This window comes from Pleurodeles waltl, chromosome 10 (assembly GCF_031143425.1).
Source record: "Pleurodeles waltl isolate 20211129_DDA chromosome 10, aPleWal1.hap1.20221129, whole genome shotgun sequence".
Taxonomy (NCBI): Eukaryota; Metazoa; Chordata; class Amphibia; order Caudata; family Salamandridae; genus Pleurodeles; species Pleurodeles waltl.
In genome coordinates, this window is record NC_090449.1 from 678,338,381 (window position 1) to 678,357,972 (window position 19,592).

At 45.4% G+C, this 19,592-nt stretch overlaps 1 protein-coding gene across 5 annotated transcripts in view; it reads right to left on the reverse strand.

Moving 5' to 3' along the window:
• The window catches only part of LARP4B (La ribonucleoprotein 4B), an 857,205-nt gene that overhangs the window by 797,023 nt on the left and 40,590 nt on the right, over window positions 1–19,592 (reverse strand). For all 5 annotated transcript variants that reach the window (XM_069211182.1, XM_069211183.1, XM_069211184.1 and 2 more), the window contains one exon: window positions 10,474–10,607. In XM_069211182.1, the coding sequence (XP_069067283.1) occupies window positions 10,474–10,554 (81 nt within the window). In that variant the 5' untranslated portion in view covers window positions 10,555–10,607. The remainder of the gene's footprint in view (window positions 1–10,473; window positions 10,608–19,592) is intronic.

Below are 19,592 nucleotides of genomic sequence, written 5' to 3' on the forward strand. Positions count from 1 at the left end.
TCAAAGAGTCGCGGTCAGGGGAAGCCTCGGGATTCCCTCTGCAGGCGGCGCTGTGGGGGCTCAGGGGGGACAGGTTTTGGTACTCACAGTATCAGAGTAGTCCTGGGGTCCCTCCTGAGGTGTCGGATCTCCACCAGCCGAGTCGGGGTCGCCGGGTGCAGTGTTGCAAGTCTCACGCTTCTTGCGGGGAGCTTGCAGGGTTCTTTAAAGCTGCTGGAAACAAAGTTGCAGCTTTTCTTGGAGCAGGTCCGCTGTCCTCGGGAGTTTCTTGTCTTTTCGAAGCAGGGGCAGTCCTCAGAGGATGTCGAGGTCGCTGGTCCCTTTGGAAGGCGTCGCTGGAGCAGGATCTTTGGAAGGCAGGAGACAGGCCGGTGAGTTTCTGGAGCCAAGGCAGTTGTCGTCTTCTGGTCTTCCGCTGCAGGGGTTTTCAGCTAGGCAATCCTTCTTCTTGTAGTTGCAGGAATCTAATTTTCTAGGGTTCAGGGTAGCCCTTAAATACTAAATTTAAGGGCGTGTTTAGGTCTGGGGGGTTAGTAGCCAATGGCCACTAGCCCTGAGGGTGGGTACACCCTCTTTGTGCCTCCTCCCAAGGGGAGGGGGTCACATCCCTAATCCTATTGGGGGAATCCTCCATCTGCAAGATGGAGGATTTCTAAAAGTTAGAGTTACCTCAGCTCAGGACACCTTAGGGGCTGTCCTGACTGGCCAGTGACTCCTCCTTGTTATTCTCATTATTTTCTCCGGCCTTGCCGCCAAAAGTGGGGCCTGGCCGGAGGGGGCGGGCAACTCCACTAGCTGGAGTGTCCTGCTGGGTTGGCACAAAGGAGGTGAGCCTTTGAGGCTCACCGCCAGGTGTGACAATTCCTGCCTGGGAGAGGTGTTAGCATCTCCACCCAGTGCAGGCTTTGTTACTGGCCTCAGAGTGACAAAGGCACTCTCCCCATGGGGCCAGCAACATGTCTCGGTTTGTGGCAGGCTGCTAAAACTAGTCAGCCTACACAGATAGTCGGTTAAGTTTCAGGGGGCACCTCTAAGGTGCCCTCTGTGGTGTATTTTACAATAAAATGTACACTGGCATCAGTGTGCATTTATTGTGCTGAGAAGTTTGATACCAAACTTCCCAGTTTTCAGTGTAGCCATTATGGTGCTGTGGAGTTCGTGTTTGACAGACTCCCAGACCATATACTCTTATGGCTACCCTGCACTTACAATGTCTAAGGTTTTGTTTAGACACTGTAGGGGTACCATGCTCATGCACTGGTACCCTCACCTATGGTATAGTGCACCCTGCCTTAGGGCTGTAAGGCCTGCTAGAGGGGTGTCTTACCTATACTGCATAGGCAGTGAGAGGCTGGCATGGCACCCTGAGGGGAGTGCCATGTCGACTTACTCGTTTTGTCCTCACTAGCACACACAAGCTGGCAAGCAGTGTGTCTGTGCTGAGTGAGGGGTCTCCAGGGTGGCATAAGACATGCTGCAGCCCTTAGAGACCTTCCTTGGCATCAGGGCCCTTGGTACTAGAAGTACCAGTTACAAGGGACTTATCTGGATGCCAGGGTCTGCCAATTGTGGATACAAAAGTACAGGTTAGGGAAAGAACACTGGTGCTGGGGCCTGGTTAGCAGGCCTCAGCACACTTTCAATTGTAAACATAGCATCAGCCAAGGCAAAAAGTCAGGGGGCAACCATGCCAAGGAGGCATTTCCTTACACTGTCCTTTTAAGATTAGGCCTGTCCTTGATCATTTTGTAGATCGGTTTTCAGAGGTCTATGTTCCAGGCAAATAAATAGCTGTGGAAGAGTCTTTGGTCCTCTTCAAGGGTCGTTTAGTTTTTAGGGAGTACATTCCTAGCAAGAGGGCACAATATGGTATTAAACTGTATATGCTGTCTGACAGTAGTACAGGATATGTGTATAGTTTCCTTGTCTACACTGGTAGGGATTCCAGTATTGATCTCCCACTTTTGGAGTTACTGAGAAAATTGCGTGGGAACTTGGTAGACGACTGTTCAACAAAGGTCACCATTTGTATGTAGGTAACTTCTACACTGGAGTGCAGTTGTTCAAGGAATTGTTTAGAGTGGACACTTGCTTGTGGCACAATTTGTTGTAACCGGAAAGGCTATCCAATGGAGCTTGTCTGTAAAAAACTAGTGGGGACAGTGCAGTGCCTTGCGGAATGATGAGCTGCTAGCTTTGAAATTTTCAGACAAGAGGGATGTCTACATGCTAAGTACCATCCATGATGAGAGTACTTCCCTCCGTGACTGTTTGGGACCAGGCTGCTGAAGTGTGCAAACCTGTGTGCATTTTAGATTATAATAAGCACATGGGAGGTGTAGATAGAGTTCATGAGAGGTTGGAACCATATACTGCTATTAGTAAGTCTTATGTTTGGTATAAGAAGTTAGCAATTCACCTCTTCCACTTGGCAAATTTTAATGCTTTTATTGCGTTTGAGGATAGAGTCAAAGATGACATTTGTGCCATTTCAGGAGTCAGTGATAGAGAGCCTTATTGTGGTGCAACAGGCAAGAGTTCCTATAGAAGTAGTGGTGGAGGATGTGGCTAGATTGAAAGATCGCCACTTTGCTGAGCACATTCCTCCCATGCCCAAAAAACACTTTCCAGCTAAGAAATGTAGAGTGTGTGCTCGAAGAAGTATCCAGAGGGAGACTCGAATGCACTGCCCAGATTGTCCTTCGAAGCCTGGGCTGTGTGTGGGTGGTTGTTTCAAGAATTACCACATCCAGAAGAATTACTGGGAACTACCATGAGTGTGAACTGCCTGTTTCATATTTTCATGTGTTCAGTTTCATGGCTGGCATTTCTGTCATGTACTTAGTTAGAGCTTTTGTGTTTGTAGTTTTGTAATTATTTCTAATTAGTTAGTGGTTTCTTTGTTTTTAAAACAAACAAAAAAATGATGCCATTGTGTGTGGAGTGGTGCTTGGCTGACGGTGTACATATTGACTTACTATTGGCTACTGCAACACTGGATTCAAGTAAAAGCTTATGTTCACATCATTTTGATTCAGTTTGTGATGAAACTCCGTCAATATCTCACTATTACCTTTCTAGGAAATAATATCATCAATGTGTCCAAGCCACAATAATATATGGTTATCGTTCCTGTAGGACAGCACGTGTGAGGCAATCCTTTTAAACTATCCCAAAAAAAGGACAGTGTAAGAGGGAGCAAAGCATGAACAGTTTCTCTGATTGGTTGAAATAAGTTTTCCATGACAAAAATTCAGTTACTTTAATAGGCATTTCACTTCAACAAGAGATGCTGGTTTTCGGTACACAAAATGCTGCTTATACTGGATTCCAGCTGTGTGTCCTATGCAAGTGTACAATGACTGAATGTTCAACATCACTAGTACCATATGCCCAAATCCCACGGAGCATCATATGAAATTCAGAAAATCTGTAGTTTCTCCAATTTAAGATAGGAAATATTTGATTAGTTTACAATGTAAATATCACGAAATTACGAGATTCTTTCTGTAGGGGAATGTTTCCCCTACATGATGGGTCTGTCAGGGGCATCTATGTTTGCATGGTCTATACAGTCAGACTTAAAACCAAAATCCTATTCGGGGTCAAGACCCCAGATTCAGGAAATCAAGACAAAGGATCACTCCTTGACAGCCAGTGAAGGTCTGGAAATTATTTCCCATGTCCCTGCGGTTTCAACCCAGGCTTCTGAAGACAATTAAAAGGCATACAATTTGTTCTCATAATCTTTAACTGCTGAACAGAGTTTTGCAAAGGCTATCTTAGACTCTTTCCTGTTTTTTTATTTGACTCTCTCTTTTCTAGGTGAGTTTGGTGCGCTTTGCCTCAAAAGTTCCAGGCCACTTCTTTTTGTAGTATCTGTCTCTGCTCTACAAATGGCAGTGATCCATCAGCATTTATAAGAAGACTCCTCTCCTGCATCAATCATGTGCTTGAAAAGTCTCATCATTCAGGAGTGCATCCCATTACCAGAAACACCTCTAGAAAAAAAGGAGAGGAAGAAGCAAATAAGACTGAGGAAGAATAATGAAAGAACATCTCTTTTTGAAGAGACTGCACATTTTGCCAAAATTGCTCAGTGCCTGAGGACTGAGATATGTCTCATCTTTCAAATGCCTACAGCACCGGGTTCACTGAAAGCAACATACCAAAAGTATTAGAAATAGGCATGAAGCCATCCAACCTAACATGTGCAAAGCTGACCTTGCAGGTTGTGCAGGACTTTCCTGGAAAAGAAAAACCATGGCCCGTACGGTTGGTACACTTTCCTGACATGGGCATGACCACAAGATGGAAGAGTCAAAACTTGCCTCTGCATAATTTATCAGCTGAGAAGGAGTTTTAAATAATTTGCTCCCATGACGGATATACCCAGACCTTACAAAAGGGTGACTAGCCAATAAATTCTTGGAAAACAGATAATACCTGCCGCTGGTCAGACAATCATCCAGAAACGGGTAGATGGGCACAGAATTCATTTAGAAGTGAGTTGAAACAACTGTTGTTATTTTGGTTCACACTTCGAGCTGAAAAGAGACGGTTAAGACAATGAACTGGTAATAAAGGTCCCCAACTGTAAACTGATATTCAGCCATCAAGCCTTTAATTATGGGAATGTGGAAGTAGGCATCCTAGAGGTCGAGGGGCACTCCTCCAGATTTGACCACAGTAGGAGTAGAAATATTTGGTCAATCGTTTCTTCACATGGTCAGTAAGAGCCAAATTGAAAGACCATTTTCTTATCAGAATGTTTTCCTGTTTATATTGCTAAAATCACAGAAGACTTTTGCAACCATTTATAAATCCCTATAAATATTTCTACAGCTTCCTTACAACAGCAGCATAAAGCAACTGGTTCATCTGAAGCAGGACCCCAATGATCTGGAAAGGTATAATTACCTCTTGCATTATGAAAGCCTGCTGAAAGATAAGTATCAGACTCAAACGGAGATAAAAAAAAAGTCCTCTTCATCAAACTCATCCGAAGTCAGCTCAACAGCATTTGTAAATTCCAAAGCGTCAGAGTGCAAGACAAAAAAAATGCATGAATCATCTGAAATCCTGACTTGTAATATTCATATTAGTCAGAAACTTTTTCTCTCAAGATCTTGAGCTCTCTGCTTTGCTAACTATAAAACCAGCTTCCAAAGGCAGCATGGAACCAGCACAGAGGCAAATGGCTCTGCATCTGATAGAGCTAACTAAGGTAGAATAACGGGTCTCATAAACTGTTTCAACACAAACCTCAATGAAGAAACCACAGAGATCTTAAGCACCACAGATCAAGAAGTTAGAAAGCAAATCACCAGAATCAAGTTTGATGCTATCAAAAACGACAACACTGCCTTCTTGGCAAAAGGCACAGGAACTCAAAGAGAGGAGAAAAGAAGAAGATCTTAATTAAGTGTGGCGTCGTTGAAGGGTTTGGAATGCTGTGCTGAATCATCAGCAGCCAGCAAACTCCTCTGACATACAGGGAGTGCAGAATTATTAGGCAAGTTGTATTTTTGAGGATTAATTTTATTATTGAACAACAACCATGTTCTCAATGAACCCAAAAAACTCATTAATATCAAAGCTGAATATTTTTGGAAGTAGTTTTCAGTTTGTTTTTAGTTTTAGCTATGTTAGGGGGATATCTGTGTGTGCAGGGGACTATTTCTGTGCATAATTATAAGGCAACTTAACAAAAAAAAATATATACCCATTTCAATTATTTATTATTACCAGTGAAACCAATATAACATCTCAACATTCACAAATATACATTTCTGACATTCAAAAACAAAACAAAAACAAATCAGTGACCAATATAGCCACCTTTCTTTGCAAGGACACTCAAAAGCCTGCCATCCATGGATTCTGTCAGTGTTTTGATCTGTTCACCATCAACATTGCGTGCAGCAGCAACCACAGCCTCCCAGACACTGTTCAGAGAGGTGTACTGTTTTCCCTCCTTGTAAATCTCACATTTGATGATGGACCACAGGTTCTCAATGGGGTTCAGATCAGGTGAACAAGGAGGCCATGTCATTAGATTTCCTTCTTGTATACCCTTTCTTGCCAGCCACGCTGTGGAGTACTTGGACGCGTGTGATGGAGCATTGTCCTGCATGAAAATCATGTTTTTCTTGAAGGATGCAGACTTCTTCCTGTACCACTGCTTGAAGAAAGTGTCTTCCAGGAACTGGCAGTAGGACTGGGAGTTGAGCTCGACTCCATCCTCAACCCGAAAAGGCCCCACAAGCTCATCTTTGATGATACCAGCCCAAACCAGTACTCCACCTCCACCTTGCTGGCATCTGAGTCGGACTGGAGCTCTCTGCCCTTTACCAATCCAGCCACGGGCCCATCCATCTGGCCCATCAAGACTCACTCTCATTTCATCAGTCCATAAAACCTTAGAAAAATCAGTCTTGAGATATTTCTTGGCCCAGTCTTGACGTTTCAGCTTGTGTGTCTTGTTCAGTGGTGGTCGTCTTTCAGCCTTTCTTACCTTGGCCATGTCTCTGAGTATTGCACACCTTGTGCTTTTGGGCACTCCAGTGATGTTGCAGCTCTGAAATATGGCCAAACTGGTGGCAAGTGGCATCGTGGCAGCTGCACGCTTGACTTTTCTCAGTTCATGGGCAGTTATTTTGCGCCTTGGTTTTTCCACACGCTTCTTGCGACCCTGTTGACTATTTTGAATGAAACGCTTGATTGTTCGATGATCACGCTTCAGAAGCTTTGCAATTTTAAGAGTGCTGCATCCCTCTGCAAGATATCTCACTATTTTTGACTTTTCTGAGCCTGTCAAGTCCTTCTTTTGACCCATTTTGCCAAAGGAAAGGAAGTTGCCTAATAATTATGCACACCTGATATAGGGTGTTGATGTCATTAGACCACACCCCTTCTCATTACAGAGATGCACATCACCTAATATGCTTAATTGGTAGTAGGCTTTCGAGCCTATACAGCTTGGAGTAAGACAACATGCATAAAGAGGATGATGTGGTCAAAATACTCATTTGCCTAATAATTCTGCACTCCCTGTACAGGCTACAACACAAGACCTAGTATTGAAAAAGAGGGGGGGGGGGGTGGAAGAACCCTGCTTTTCCTTCTTTCTCATTCTGCTATGACAGACATGGTGATGTTTAAGACTTATGAAACTTATCTCAAATGGAGACCTTTGTCTTGATCATAACTTTTCATTTTAAAATGTGTAGGTAAGTTAACAAGCTTTAACTGTCTTTACTTCAATGCCATTGGATATATGATTGTAGAAATCTGGCTCTCTATGTAGTGTGCAAAACCAGGCACGCTGTGCAGAGAGTCCGGGTAACCACACGTTGGTTTACAGAGGTAAAAACTAGACCACATAATGCTCTAATTTTTATGGTGGTTTGGTCGAGCAGCTAGTCCAAGCTAGGAGAAATGAAAAGCATTTGTTGCACTCACTGTATCAATAAAACAAGACCCTCTCAAAAGAATGACTCCAGACCACTTTACAAAAATACTCCAGATCTTTATAACATTAAGACCAAAGATCATCAAAATCGGGTAAGTACTTTTGAAGTTATGATTTTTCAAAGTTTGTTTCTGTGCATAATTACGCACAATAGGGTTCAATGGGAGAAAACTTTGAAAATATCAATCAAAATCATGCAATGCGTTTACCAATGTCTCCTTTTGCATATATGTCGAGGTCGCAAGACACTCTGTGGGCCAGCCGGAGGAGTTCGGGCAGTTCCTGGTTTTGGCTGGAAGGGCTGCTGAAAAGTCCTCGGAGTTGGTGCAGGACCACTGAGGGGGACCACTTGGAAAAGCACTGCACAGGTGGACTTCAAGGTAAGTCCGGTGGGACCCCTTGGAATAGAGAGGTCACCAGGGGTGGGGACCCTTGGAGCACAGCTGGTTCTCCGGAGCAAGGCCCACGAAGGCCAGGTACAGAGCAGATAGATGAGCCAATAGATGTGCACAAAGGTGCCCTTGGAAGCGGCAGGTAAGACTCTTTGAAGGTCACTTGCAGGTCAGCAGGGCCACTCTGGTGTGCGGGTGGTTCTGGTGATTTCCAAAGACCCTCGGCTGGGGCTTCCTCCTGGTCCTTTTAGAGTCCAGAGTGGACGTTCCTTCCTGGTCTCCGGCGTTGAGTGAGCAGTACCCGGGGCTATTGCAAGGTTCAGCCACTGGAAGTCACAGTGCCACCAAACCTGGTACACTTGCAGGTTTTGTCCTCACGGTCTGCCAGATACAATTTGGTCCAGCTGCAGCTTCTGGTTCCTTGGTCAGCAGCCGGTCAGTGACTTCACTGGTATTTGTTGCAGAAGAGTGATACCTTCACTATGGAGGGAGATCTTCAGGGATTTTCCAAAGAGTGGAGGTCCTCTGGGTATTAATACAGTCCATCCAACGTACGAGCAACACCTCAGTGGCAACTGTCGAGTCCTGGGTGCAGCAGGCAGGGTTTGGCGCCTTTTTCTTTGTGCAGCAGGAATGCAGTCCTTGAGCCTTGGGTCTTCTTTGGTGCTGGTCTTCTTGTGTCCTTAGTCTCTGATGTGCAGGTCTAGGGGTGCCCACTAGATACTGCATTTAGTGGGAGTTTAGGGGATCATCTAGTAGTGACCAATGGGTCATCTACCTTAGGGTGGCTATTATGTGACCACTTCCTGTTGGCAGAGATCACTTACCTATCTCAGGCAGGCTAATTTCCTACCATGAAAGATGGAGGAAAATGAAATGGAGGTGTCACCTTTCATGCAACACCTTAGGGGTGGTGCAAGCTGGGAGGCTACTCCTCCTGTCCTTTGTGCATTTTCCCGCTGTTGCTCCCACTATAAGTTGGGGTTTGCAACAGGGGTGACCATCTGCTCAAGGGTGGTAAACCCTTTGAATCTCATAAGCAAGGGAGTTTACATGCCTGGGGGAGAAGGTGTAACAACCCTGCCCAGGAAAGGGTTTTTTCTCCGGACCCAGAGAGCACAGGCTCTTACCCCAAGGTTATAGAATCCTGTTTGATGGTGGCAGGCTGGTTGAATCCGGCTAGTAACCATGCCAGGGTAGTTAGCTTTTGCAGGGGGCTCTTCTAAGGTGACCCCTGGGTACATTTTGCAATGAATCCAATACTGGTACCAGTTTCGATTTATCATTTTGAGTTTTTGGTACCAAACACAGGGTGCAGAGTGGCCATCATGTAGCTGTGAAACATGCACCGACTTGTGTCTAGCACATGCATGTAAAATGGCTGCTCTGTTCACTTACTATGCCCCAGGTTTGGCAGGGACACAGTAGGGGCATACTGCTTATGTGTCTATGCCTATCCATACAATATGTTGCATCCTGCCTTAGGAGTTGAAAGCCTGCAAGAGGGGTGACTTGCCTACATTGCATGCAGTGTGTAGTTGACAGGGCACACAGGCTGTGGGTCACTTTAGTTTTGCATTTTAGGATTGCACCAGGGCACTCGGCCTGCAATGGCAGAGCTGGGTGTACTTGGATGCATGGTTCGGTTCCCGAGGGTGGCACAAGCTGTGAAGCTGCCTTCCTGGGCCTACCCTTAGTACCTCATGCCGTGGGTGCCTTAGTAGCATTTACTAGGGACTTCTCGGGGCACCTAAAGGCGTTTCCAATTGTGCCAATGCATTACAACAGTTTTGGGAAAGAGATCTGGCCAAGGGAACCTGGTTAGCAGGGGTCCAGGGCACTAACAAATTTAAAACCACATCAAATACCAGGCAAAAAGTGGAGGCCAACGAGGTCAAAAGAGGACCTTTCCTACAATGATAACACACACAAAAAAAGAAGTAAGGACATGTTCTTTACCTCGAAAAAGAGGCAAGGCAGACTAGGTCTGTGACTGACAAGTGTCTCTTTCAAATCTTGCAGGACTTGAAGCTTGGCAATTTGAGAGGAGCCTGTATTGCAAAATGTCAATTCTGCACTCATAAGCACTAAATAAAGCCTAACAGAATTGTAGTAGTAGGAGACATGGAGAAATTAACAGATGTCACCGGCTCTCCTTATAGGACGGTCAGCACCTCATATTTGGTGATCTCGGAGACACCACTGATGCAATGCTTGGTCATGTAACACCAGTGAAAATGAGTGCAATGTATGCATTTCTGGATGTAGTGAAGCACATGAGAACGAAGTTCAAGTAAGTAATCTCTAGGAGTTACTATCCAGGAGTTGGATTTGCTTTGTATTTATAATGTTGTACTGGCTCCTGTAAAATAAAGGTCAAAGAACCTACACAGGGCGATCAGAAGTGTCAAGTTTACCAGTACATGTAATTCTAGGAAGTAAACAATTGCCAAATTTGAAAAAAAGTTACATTTCTAAATATTAAGAGACTGATGGTAGATTTACTGCATTATTAGTAAATAAGTTCATATGCCATGAAAGTATTAAAGCAGTGGCTTGGAACTAAATCCTGTATACATTTTACTAAAACTGGCAAGTTGCACTTACTGTATGGGTATTGTCTTTTGCGTCCAGTACTTGCTGCACCTGCGGTTCAGCCACAACTTTAGTGTCCTGATCAGAAGTCATTAGCTGTTTGCTTTTTGGCTCTTCGGTCAAAACTTTACTGAACTCTCAGTAAGCTGTAAAGGAAGAGGAAGAAAGAGCAATTGTGCAGAGTATTAACACAACAAAATAAATATACAATGTAAAACATATGTTTAATGAAAGTAAGATGAGACAGAAAGCCTTGAAAATGCAATGAGAAATCTGGAGCATGAATACAGCTTTTCTAAGTCTCGCCTACCAGATAGCTTTTATCTCTTGGCAGGTAAAAGCCTCTTGTGACCATACCAAAAACATACAGAAAGCTTAGCACCCAGCCACTGGTTGCCATTGATTTCCTTTGTCACCCCATTACTTACTTCTTATTCAAAGGCTTCCCTTCGTTTTCACTTTGTCCCTCCCCTGGAAAATAGCCTCTTTACCACCCTTTTGACCAGCTGACTTGTATTCTTCTACTGCTCACATTTTGGGAACTCCATTTTCATCAAGCACTTCTTGAGAGTGCATATGCTTTTGGCCTCTCTCCTTAGAGTGCTGCTATCTAAGTAATAAATCCCAACACCCTCTCACCAGGCATGACGTATTGCCCCCCCCCCTCCTTTATTTACCATGGTTTCTGCTCAACCCTTACCCCAGTGCTCCATCCTACTCCCTTTTCCCCCCACCCCATCCACTGCTTCCTCCTATTTGGAGGTTTTTGTCTTGTTTGTTTCATCCATTGCTCCCCTGCCCGTTTGCTGGTCTACAACCCACCACTCTGCTGCTGCCTTCACCCTCATGGTTATAAAAAAAAAAAAACTACAGATACATTTTTGGAGAGCCCAAAAGCTGCCAGGCTACTTAGACTTAACAAAAAGCCATCTGAACAGGAAAATGTTATTTTTCTTCTTTTTTTTTTTTTAACTAAAAAAAGTAGCATCCTCCATCTTGGATCAGTAAATTAAAAAAGGAAGGAAAAAAAAAAAAAAAATTGGCACCCGCACTATCAGCAAAACAGCAGGCGTGGGTATGTGTGGTGCCACATGCATGTGCATACATCACAAATGCAAATACCCTACAGAATGACCCCACCAAAAGCATCATGGTGGCCAAGCAGTATTGAACTGCTAAGAGGCCTCAAGCCACCTGCCTCGTTCAGCCTGCCACTGATCAAAGCAGCAGGTAAGGTTTAAACCAGCCCTGTGCTGACCACGTGAGCTAAGCTCCTGTTGTGAGACCCAGCCCTGGCGTAACAATGTATAGGTAAGGCGGCACATTTTTAATCTGCTGTAAGCATCAGCAGCATAGGGGCCATAAAATACTACATAGTATAAAATACTGGCTACGATTATCCAATAATCGTATAAAATACTGTCCCCAGTGCTGCTGATGCTTACATGAGATAAAACGATACACGTTCCATGGATGTAGAAAACAAACACTATTTATGGCCCTGGCACACAGCGTGACAATCATTTTCACAAGGCGTGCCCGGGCACTCGTGACAATAATGAAATACTGGCCCCAATGCTGCCGATGCTTACAGGAGGTAGTGTGCTTGTGCGATTTAGACTTTTAAGCCCACAGAGCTGAAGACACAGCTGGAGATTCTCGGATAACGCATTGTTGGATATGGTTTTTGCAGAACTAAGGTTGTCAAGTGCAAACCAGTTGGACCTGAATGTGGGACAACAAACAGAGGACGGTTGTGGAAAGCATTTAAGGCTTAAATAAAAGAGGTCAAGTTTTATCTAGTAGTCAGGAGTGCTGAAAACTCTGAGAACACATCTACATTGCTTAGAGAAGAAAATGAAAGGCCTGGAGAAAGACCTAAACGCTGGGGAAAGATAGTAAGAAACAGACTACAGATAAATAGTAGAGAATTGCATTCTATAAGAGGCATGCAGTGGTGAGAAGATACAGTGAGGCACAGTGCCATAGGAGGACACGGGGCTACTTGATAAGCAGGACGTGAACCACATCCAACATAGCTAGTTTAGAAATGTTATGGGCAGCAGTCACTAGGGCACAAACAGCGTACCTAAATCCTGAAGGAGGTATTTTAGACACTATCATTTTAGCCTTTCTTGTGTAAGAACAAAGAATCTCTTTGCATGCGCTTCTGAAACTAGAAGACAAACCAGACAGCAACTTCCCTTCAGAGCAATAAAGCACCTCGAGAGAATGGCTTATCCCCGGAGATTTACAAGACTGATACAGATCTTCTGCCACCACAAATGTTGTCAATGTTTGAGGAGGCTAGATAGGAAGGCATATTACCATCAATCAAATGATTCCGCAATCTGATCCAGGACCCTATTCTTAAGTACGACTAATACAGAATCTGCTGCACAGAAGACAAACTACTGGTTAACATCAGTCCTTCATGATTTGGTTCCCCTGTGAGCTAATAGACAGAATAAGAAACGTTCTATCTCCGGTTCAATGCTAAACTGATTGAGGTAAAAAAGCAATGTAAGGAGCTTGAACACTCCTGAAGGAAGTCTTAAGATGCTACAAAGAATTACAGAAAGGCCATTAAAGTCTATCACAGGCTGGTTAAAAAGGCCCACGCAGACTTTTATGCAGACACAATTGAGAAAAGTAGCAACCCCTCTAAACAATATACAATGTTATTCAGCACTTGCTCAAGCCTCTGGCAGCTGTACACCTTTTTGTAGCTTTTGAAGATAAATTTGATAAGGTTGCGGATCATTTTAATAAAAAATAAACTAAAAGTAAATAATGTCTATGCTTACTTTCCCTGTGGCAATTCTACATCCTATGCTGGAGGTTTTAGCCCAGAAGTTAGGAATAGAACACAGGGTGACAGGCTAGTGGAGTTTTAAAATTGTTGGACATCACTCTTGAAGCCCTTCTGGGCATGTAAAGTTGGGCTCTCCTGATGACCTGCTGAAACCGAAATTCAGCTTGCACTGGTCTCTTCTCCCCAGAGCCTTTTTTTTTTTTTGCTCTAGGGGACCTATCCTCCAGGACAAAGGAACACTAAAAGGACAAGCCTTGCTGTGACCTGGAGTGTCAACTCAAATGTTCTTTAATTGAAAGTGCTCTATTAACAACACTGATGTTAAACATTTACCATTATAGCGAATGATGTTTGTTAGCACTGTGGTTAATTTTAATGGTGTTAAAAAGTTGAAACAACATGATTTATTTCATTAATGTGGTGATACACTAGAGGTGAAAAGGAAATTTGCCCAGACGGCTAGAACATGTAAAGAGAACAAAATATGCAGTAATACTGTAGCCAGACGGCCAACAAATGCTGCCTTTCCTTGCCACATAATTTATTCAATCCTGCTGTATAACTTGCCCAATAAATCATGTGGACGGCTTGAGTTCGTAAGTGTAATGAACTCCAGGGCAGTAAGAGACAGTGCAGTATTAAGTTTAGAGGTAATGATGTTTTGGGGTCGAGTATACATACATGAGGCTTAGGCAGGGAAACCTTCACTGTAGTGGGACATACCGGTCAGCGCCAATGGCACATGATGGGAACCACAATACAGGGGCTGCCAGGCATGGAGAACCAGGGGTTATACAAGGAAGCAACCCCAAATACTGCCTAAATAAAAGCGCCTTCCGAAGAGACAACTACTGCAATAAACCAACTGTTCTATAACAGTCAACAGTCTAACTAGAACTGTTTCTATATGAAGAGTGATGTGTACCCTTGCAGATCTGTGGTTTACAGCACCGTAAAAACAGTTGTACATAGGACCCAAAGCTCCCGCCAAAGCAGGAGAGGACAACTCAGCACTGCCAATGGAGCCCATCCTGTAGCCACAATACAAACAGCAAGGTGATGTGGCCCTCCCTGTCCCCTCCACATCACACAGGTCATCCTAGGCTGGCACAAATAGGGCACCAAGAGGAGAATTGGTGTCCCCAGCAGCATCCAGGAATTCATTCTCTGAAGCACCATTGAGGGCACTCCTCAAGGTGCGACATAGATGCTGTGCAGGAGGGTGGTTATGTGGGGAGAGGCTGGGGTTAAGAGCAGGATGGCAATGGGTTCTTTCCTGAAGCAGACTTTAACCCACTGTGGGCTCATTATCCCTTACAAGTGTGTGAAAATCGAGTGCAATGACATTCATCCTTGTGGGCAAAATGACTTTTGCAAGGACAGTAAAACGAATCAATTATCCTCTGGTATAAACCGAGTTGGATTTAAAAAAAATGTGTTTAATGCCATGCAAAGCATGGATCACTTTACCTGGCTATATAGGATAAGCATCATGAGTGTTAAAGGTTGCAGAAATAGACCCCTTTACTCTTTAGACTGTAATATGCTCCATTCAACAACTTTTAAAAAAAACTACACTTATGGTAAAACACTCCCCTTTGTTGCACCAACATATTTGGTGAAGGCAACTAGGTGTGTAAGACAACGAGCAAGGTCTACTCAGGAAGTGCTGATTCACACCACTGCTGCGGGTGTTTGTTTCATGAGGCTGCATAGGGCGGGTGTAAGGAAATGCCTCCTTGTCATGGTTACCCCCTGACTTTTTCCCTTTGCTGATGCTATGTTTTGAATTGAAAGTGTGCTGAGGCCTGCTAACCAGGCCCCAGCACCAGTGTTCTTTCCCTAACCTGTACTTTTGATTCCACAATTGGCACACCCTGGCATCCAGGTAAGTCCCTTGTAACTGGTACCCCTGGTACCAAGGGCCCTGATGCCAGGGAAGGTTTCTAAGGGCTGCAGCATGTCTTATGCCACCCTGGAGACCCCTCACTCAGCACAGACACCCTGCTTGCCAGCTTGTGTGTGCTGGTGAGAACAAAACGAGTAAGTCGACATGGCACTCCCCTCAGGGTGCCATGCCAGCCTCTCACTGCCTATGCAGTATAGGTAAGACACCCCTCTAGCAGGCCTTACAGCCCTAAGGCAGGGTGCACTATACCATAGGTGAGGGTACCAGTGCATGAGCATGGTACCCCTACAGTGTCTAAACAAAACCTTAGACATTGTAAGTGCAGGGTAGCCATAAGAGTATATGGTCTGGGAGTCTGTCAAACACGAACTCCACAGCACCATAATGGCTACACTGAAAACTGGGAAGTTTGGTATCAAACTTCTCAGCACAATAAATGCACACTGATGCCAGTGTACATTTTATTGTAAAATACACCCCAGAGGGCACCTTAGAGGTCCCCCCTGAAACCTAATCCAACTACCCGTGTAGGCTGACTGGTTCTAGCAGCCTGCCACACTCGAGACATGTTGCTGGCCACATGGGGAGAGTGCCTTTGTCACTCTGTGGCCTGTAACAAAGCCTGCACTGGGTGGAGATGCTATCACCTCCCCCAGGCAGGAGCTGTAACACCTGGCGGTGAGCCTCAAAGGCTTACCCCCTTTGTTCCAGCACCACAGGGCACTCCAGCTAGTGGAGTTGCCCGCCCCCTCCGGTCACGGCCCCACTTTTGACGGCAAGGCCGGAGGAGATAATGAGAAAAACAAGGAGGAGTCACTGGCCAGTCAGGACAGCCCCTAAGGTGTCCTGAGCTGAGGTGACTAACTTTTAGAAATCCTTCATCTTGCAGATGGAGGATTCCCCCAATAGGGATAGGAATGTGACCCCCCTCCCCTTGGGGGGAGGCACAAAGAGGGTGTACCCACCCTCAGGGCTAGTAGCCATTGGCTACTAACCCCCCAGACCTAAACACGCCCTTAAATTTAGTATTTAAGGGCTCCCCTGAACCTAAGAATTTAGATTCCTGCAACTTACCGAAGAAGAAGACTGCCGAGCTGAAAACCCCTGCAGAAGAAGAAAGAAGACACCAACTGCTTTGGCCCCAGTCCTACCGGCCTGTCTCCTGCCTTCTAAAGAAACCTGCTCCAGCGACGCTTTCTCCAGGACCAGCGACCTCTGAATCCTCAGAGGACTGCCCTGCTTCAAGAGGAACAAGAAACTCCCGAGGACAGCGGACCTGTTCCAAAAAGACTGCAACTTTGTTACAGAGGAGCAGATTTAAAGACCCCTGCAATCCCCGCAAGAAGCGTGAGACTTGCAACACTGCACCCGGCGACCCCGACTCGACTGGTGGAGAACCAACACCTCAGGGAGGACCCTCCGGCGACTCCGAGACTGTGAGTAACCAAAGTTGTCCCCCCTGAGCCCACACAGCGACGCCTGCAGAGGGAATCCCGAGGCTCCCCTGACCGCGACTGCCTGACTCTAAAATCCCGACGGCTGGAAAAGACCCTGCACCCGCAGCCCCCAGCACCTGAAGGATCGGAACTTCAGTGCAGGAGTGACACCCAGGAGGCCCTTTCCCTTGCCCAGGTGGTGGCTACCCCGAGGAGCCCCCCCCCCCTTGCCTGCCTGCACCGCTGAAGAGACCCCTTGGTCTCCCATTGAATCCTATTGCGAACCCGACGCTTGTTTGCACACTGCACCCGGCCGCCCCCGTGCTGCTGAGGGTGTACTTTTTATGTGAGCTTGTGTCCCCCCCGGTGCCCTACAAAACCCCCCTGGTCTGCCCTCCGAAGACGCGGGTACTTACCTGCTGGCAGACTGGAACCGGGGCACCCCCTTCTCTCCATTGAAGCCTATGCGTTTTGGGCACCACTTTGAACTCTGCACCTGACCGGCCCTGAGCTGCTGGTGTGGTGACTTTGGGGTTGCTCTGAACGCCCAACGATGGGCTACCTTGGACCCCAATTTGAACCCCGTAGGTGGTTTACTTACCTGCAAGAACTAACAATACTTTACCTCCCCCAGGAACTGTGAAAATTGCATCAAGTGTCCACTTTTAAAACAGCTTATTGTGTTTTATGTAAAAAGTATATATGCTATTGTAATTATTCAAAGTTCCTAAAGTACTTACCTGCAATACCTTTCAAATGAGATTACATGTAGAATTTGAACCTGTGGTTCTTAAAATAAACTAAGAAAATATATTTTTCTATAACAAACCCTATTGGCCTGGATTTGTCTCTGAGTGTGTGTTCCTCATTTATTGCCTGTGTGTATGTACAACAAATGCTTAACACTACTCCTTTGATAAGCCTACTGCTCGACCACACTACCACAAAATAGAGCATTAGTATTATCTCTTTTTGCCACTATCTTACCTCTAAGGGGAACCCTTGGACTCTGTGCATACTATTCCTTACTTTGAAATAGTGCATACAGAGCCAACTTCCTACAGCGGGTGGCCTCCCTGCTTGGGCAGAGGACGCACCGCTCATCACTGTGAAGAAGGCATGGGCAGAGCTCGACAAAACATGCTGACAACTGTGACGATGTGACATGGTGGCCAGAGCTGCCGTTTTTACAACTGACGAGCCAGGTTCCAGTCTTGGTGTCTGTGCAACATCCTGTGATGCTGGGCAACTCAATTTATCCCCACCCCCAATCCATCAACAAGAACTTCAAACTGTGAGTCACCCAGAGCAGAAACAAAGGATGCAGACTAAAAAAAAACGAAAACAAATGACTACAGGAGTTGGTGCCTGGTCATGCTTATCAGACGCAGCAGGGGAGCTGCATCTCTTAGTTCTGATAGTCGCGCTGTTCTCAGGAGAAACATTTACAAAACAAAGTGCCCTTTCTTAGGCCAGGTTCGAGATACAAAAAGAAATCCAATATTTTATTTCTGATGAAAATGCAGTGCTGATTTACACAGTCACATGCAGTCAGGACATAAACAACCTGCCATTACAGCAAAGCTCTTAAATTTGACAAGTCCATGCATGAAGAGCACAGCAGCCCTGATCCGTTTATTTATATTCAGGAATGCTTGCTGTAAAGACAATATAAAAGCAGGACTTCAATTCTCAGAATGCTCAGAAATAGTGGACTATCTAGCCATGGGTCGATCTAGAAAAAAAGGAGTTTTGTAAACAAAAGGAAAGAAATCTCTCTCTAGAGCACGGTGAGAAGTAGGGTAGAGGATGGAGAAAGGTAAAAGAATGAGCCCTTCAACAAACCAGGCATGCAAGAGACTGCTGCTGCAGCAACATTCTGTTATGTTAAATCCCCGAATTAATCCTTCACAATGGCGCTAGAGCACCTTTGTATTACATATAAAATAATATGAAGAGAAATCCATTCAACAAATCTCAGCATTACTTCAAAAGAGCTGCCCCAGGATGGAAAATCCCATTTACTATGGTCGGTTGATGGGCCCTCACTACTTTCCATGCCACTCTGGCAGTCAGACATTCACAAGTTAAAACAGTATATAGGTATATCATGATTTAAGAGGGCAGCAGTGGGGTGTCAGGGGCAGCCAAGTGACACAAATGTTTACTGTAAGGAAATGCCTCCTTGGCATGGTTGCCCCCTGACTTTTTGCCTTTGCTGATGCTATGTTTACAATTGAAAGTGTGCTGAGGCCTGCTAACCAGGCCCCAGCACCAGTGTTCTTTCCCTAACCTGTACTTTTGTATCCACAATTGGCAGACCCTGGCATCCAGATAAGTCCCTTGTAACTGGTACTTCTAGTACCAAGGGCCCTGATGCCAAGGAAGGTCTCTAAGGGCTGCAGCATGTCTTATGCCACCCTGGAGACCTCTCACTCAGCACAGACACACTGCTTGCCAGCTTGTGTGTGCTAGTGAGGACAAAACGAGTAAGTCGACATGGCACTCCCCTCAGGGTGCCATGCCAGCCTCTCACTGCCTATGCAGTATAGGTAAGACACCCCTCTAGCAGGCCTTACAGCCCTAAGGCAGGGTGCACTATACCATAGGTGAGGGTACCAGTGCATGAGCATGGTACCCCTACAGTGTCTAAACAAAACCTTAGACATTGTAAGTGCAGGGTAGCCTTAAGAGTATATGGTCTGGGAGTTTGTCAAACACGAACTCCACAGCACCATAATGGCTACACTGAAAACTGGGAAGTTTGGTATCAAACTTCTCAGCACAATAAATGCACACTGATGCCAGTGTACATTTTATTGTAAAATACACCACAGAGGGCACCTTAGAGGTGCCCCCTGAAACTTAACCGACTGTCTGTGTAGGCTGACTAGTTCCAGCAGCCTGCCACACCAGAGACATGTTGCTGGCCCCATGGGGAGAGTGCCTTTGTCACTCTGAGGCCAGTAAC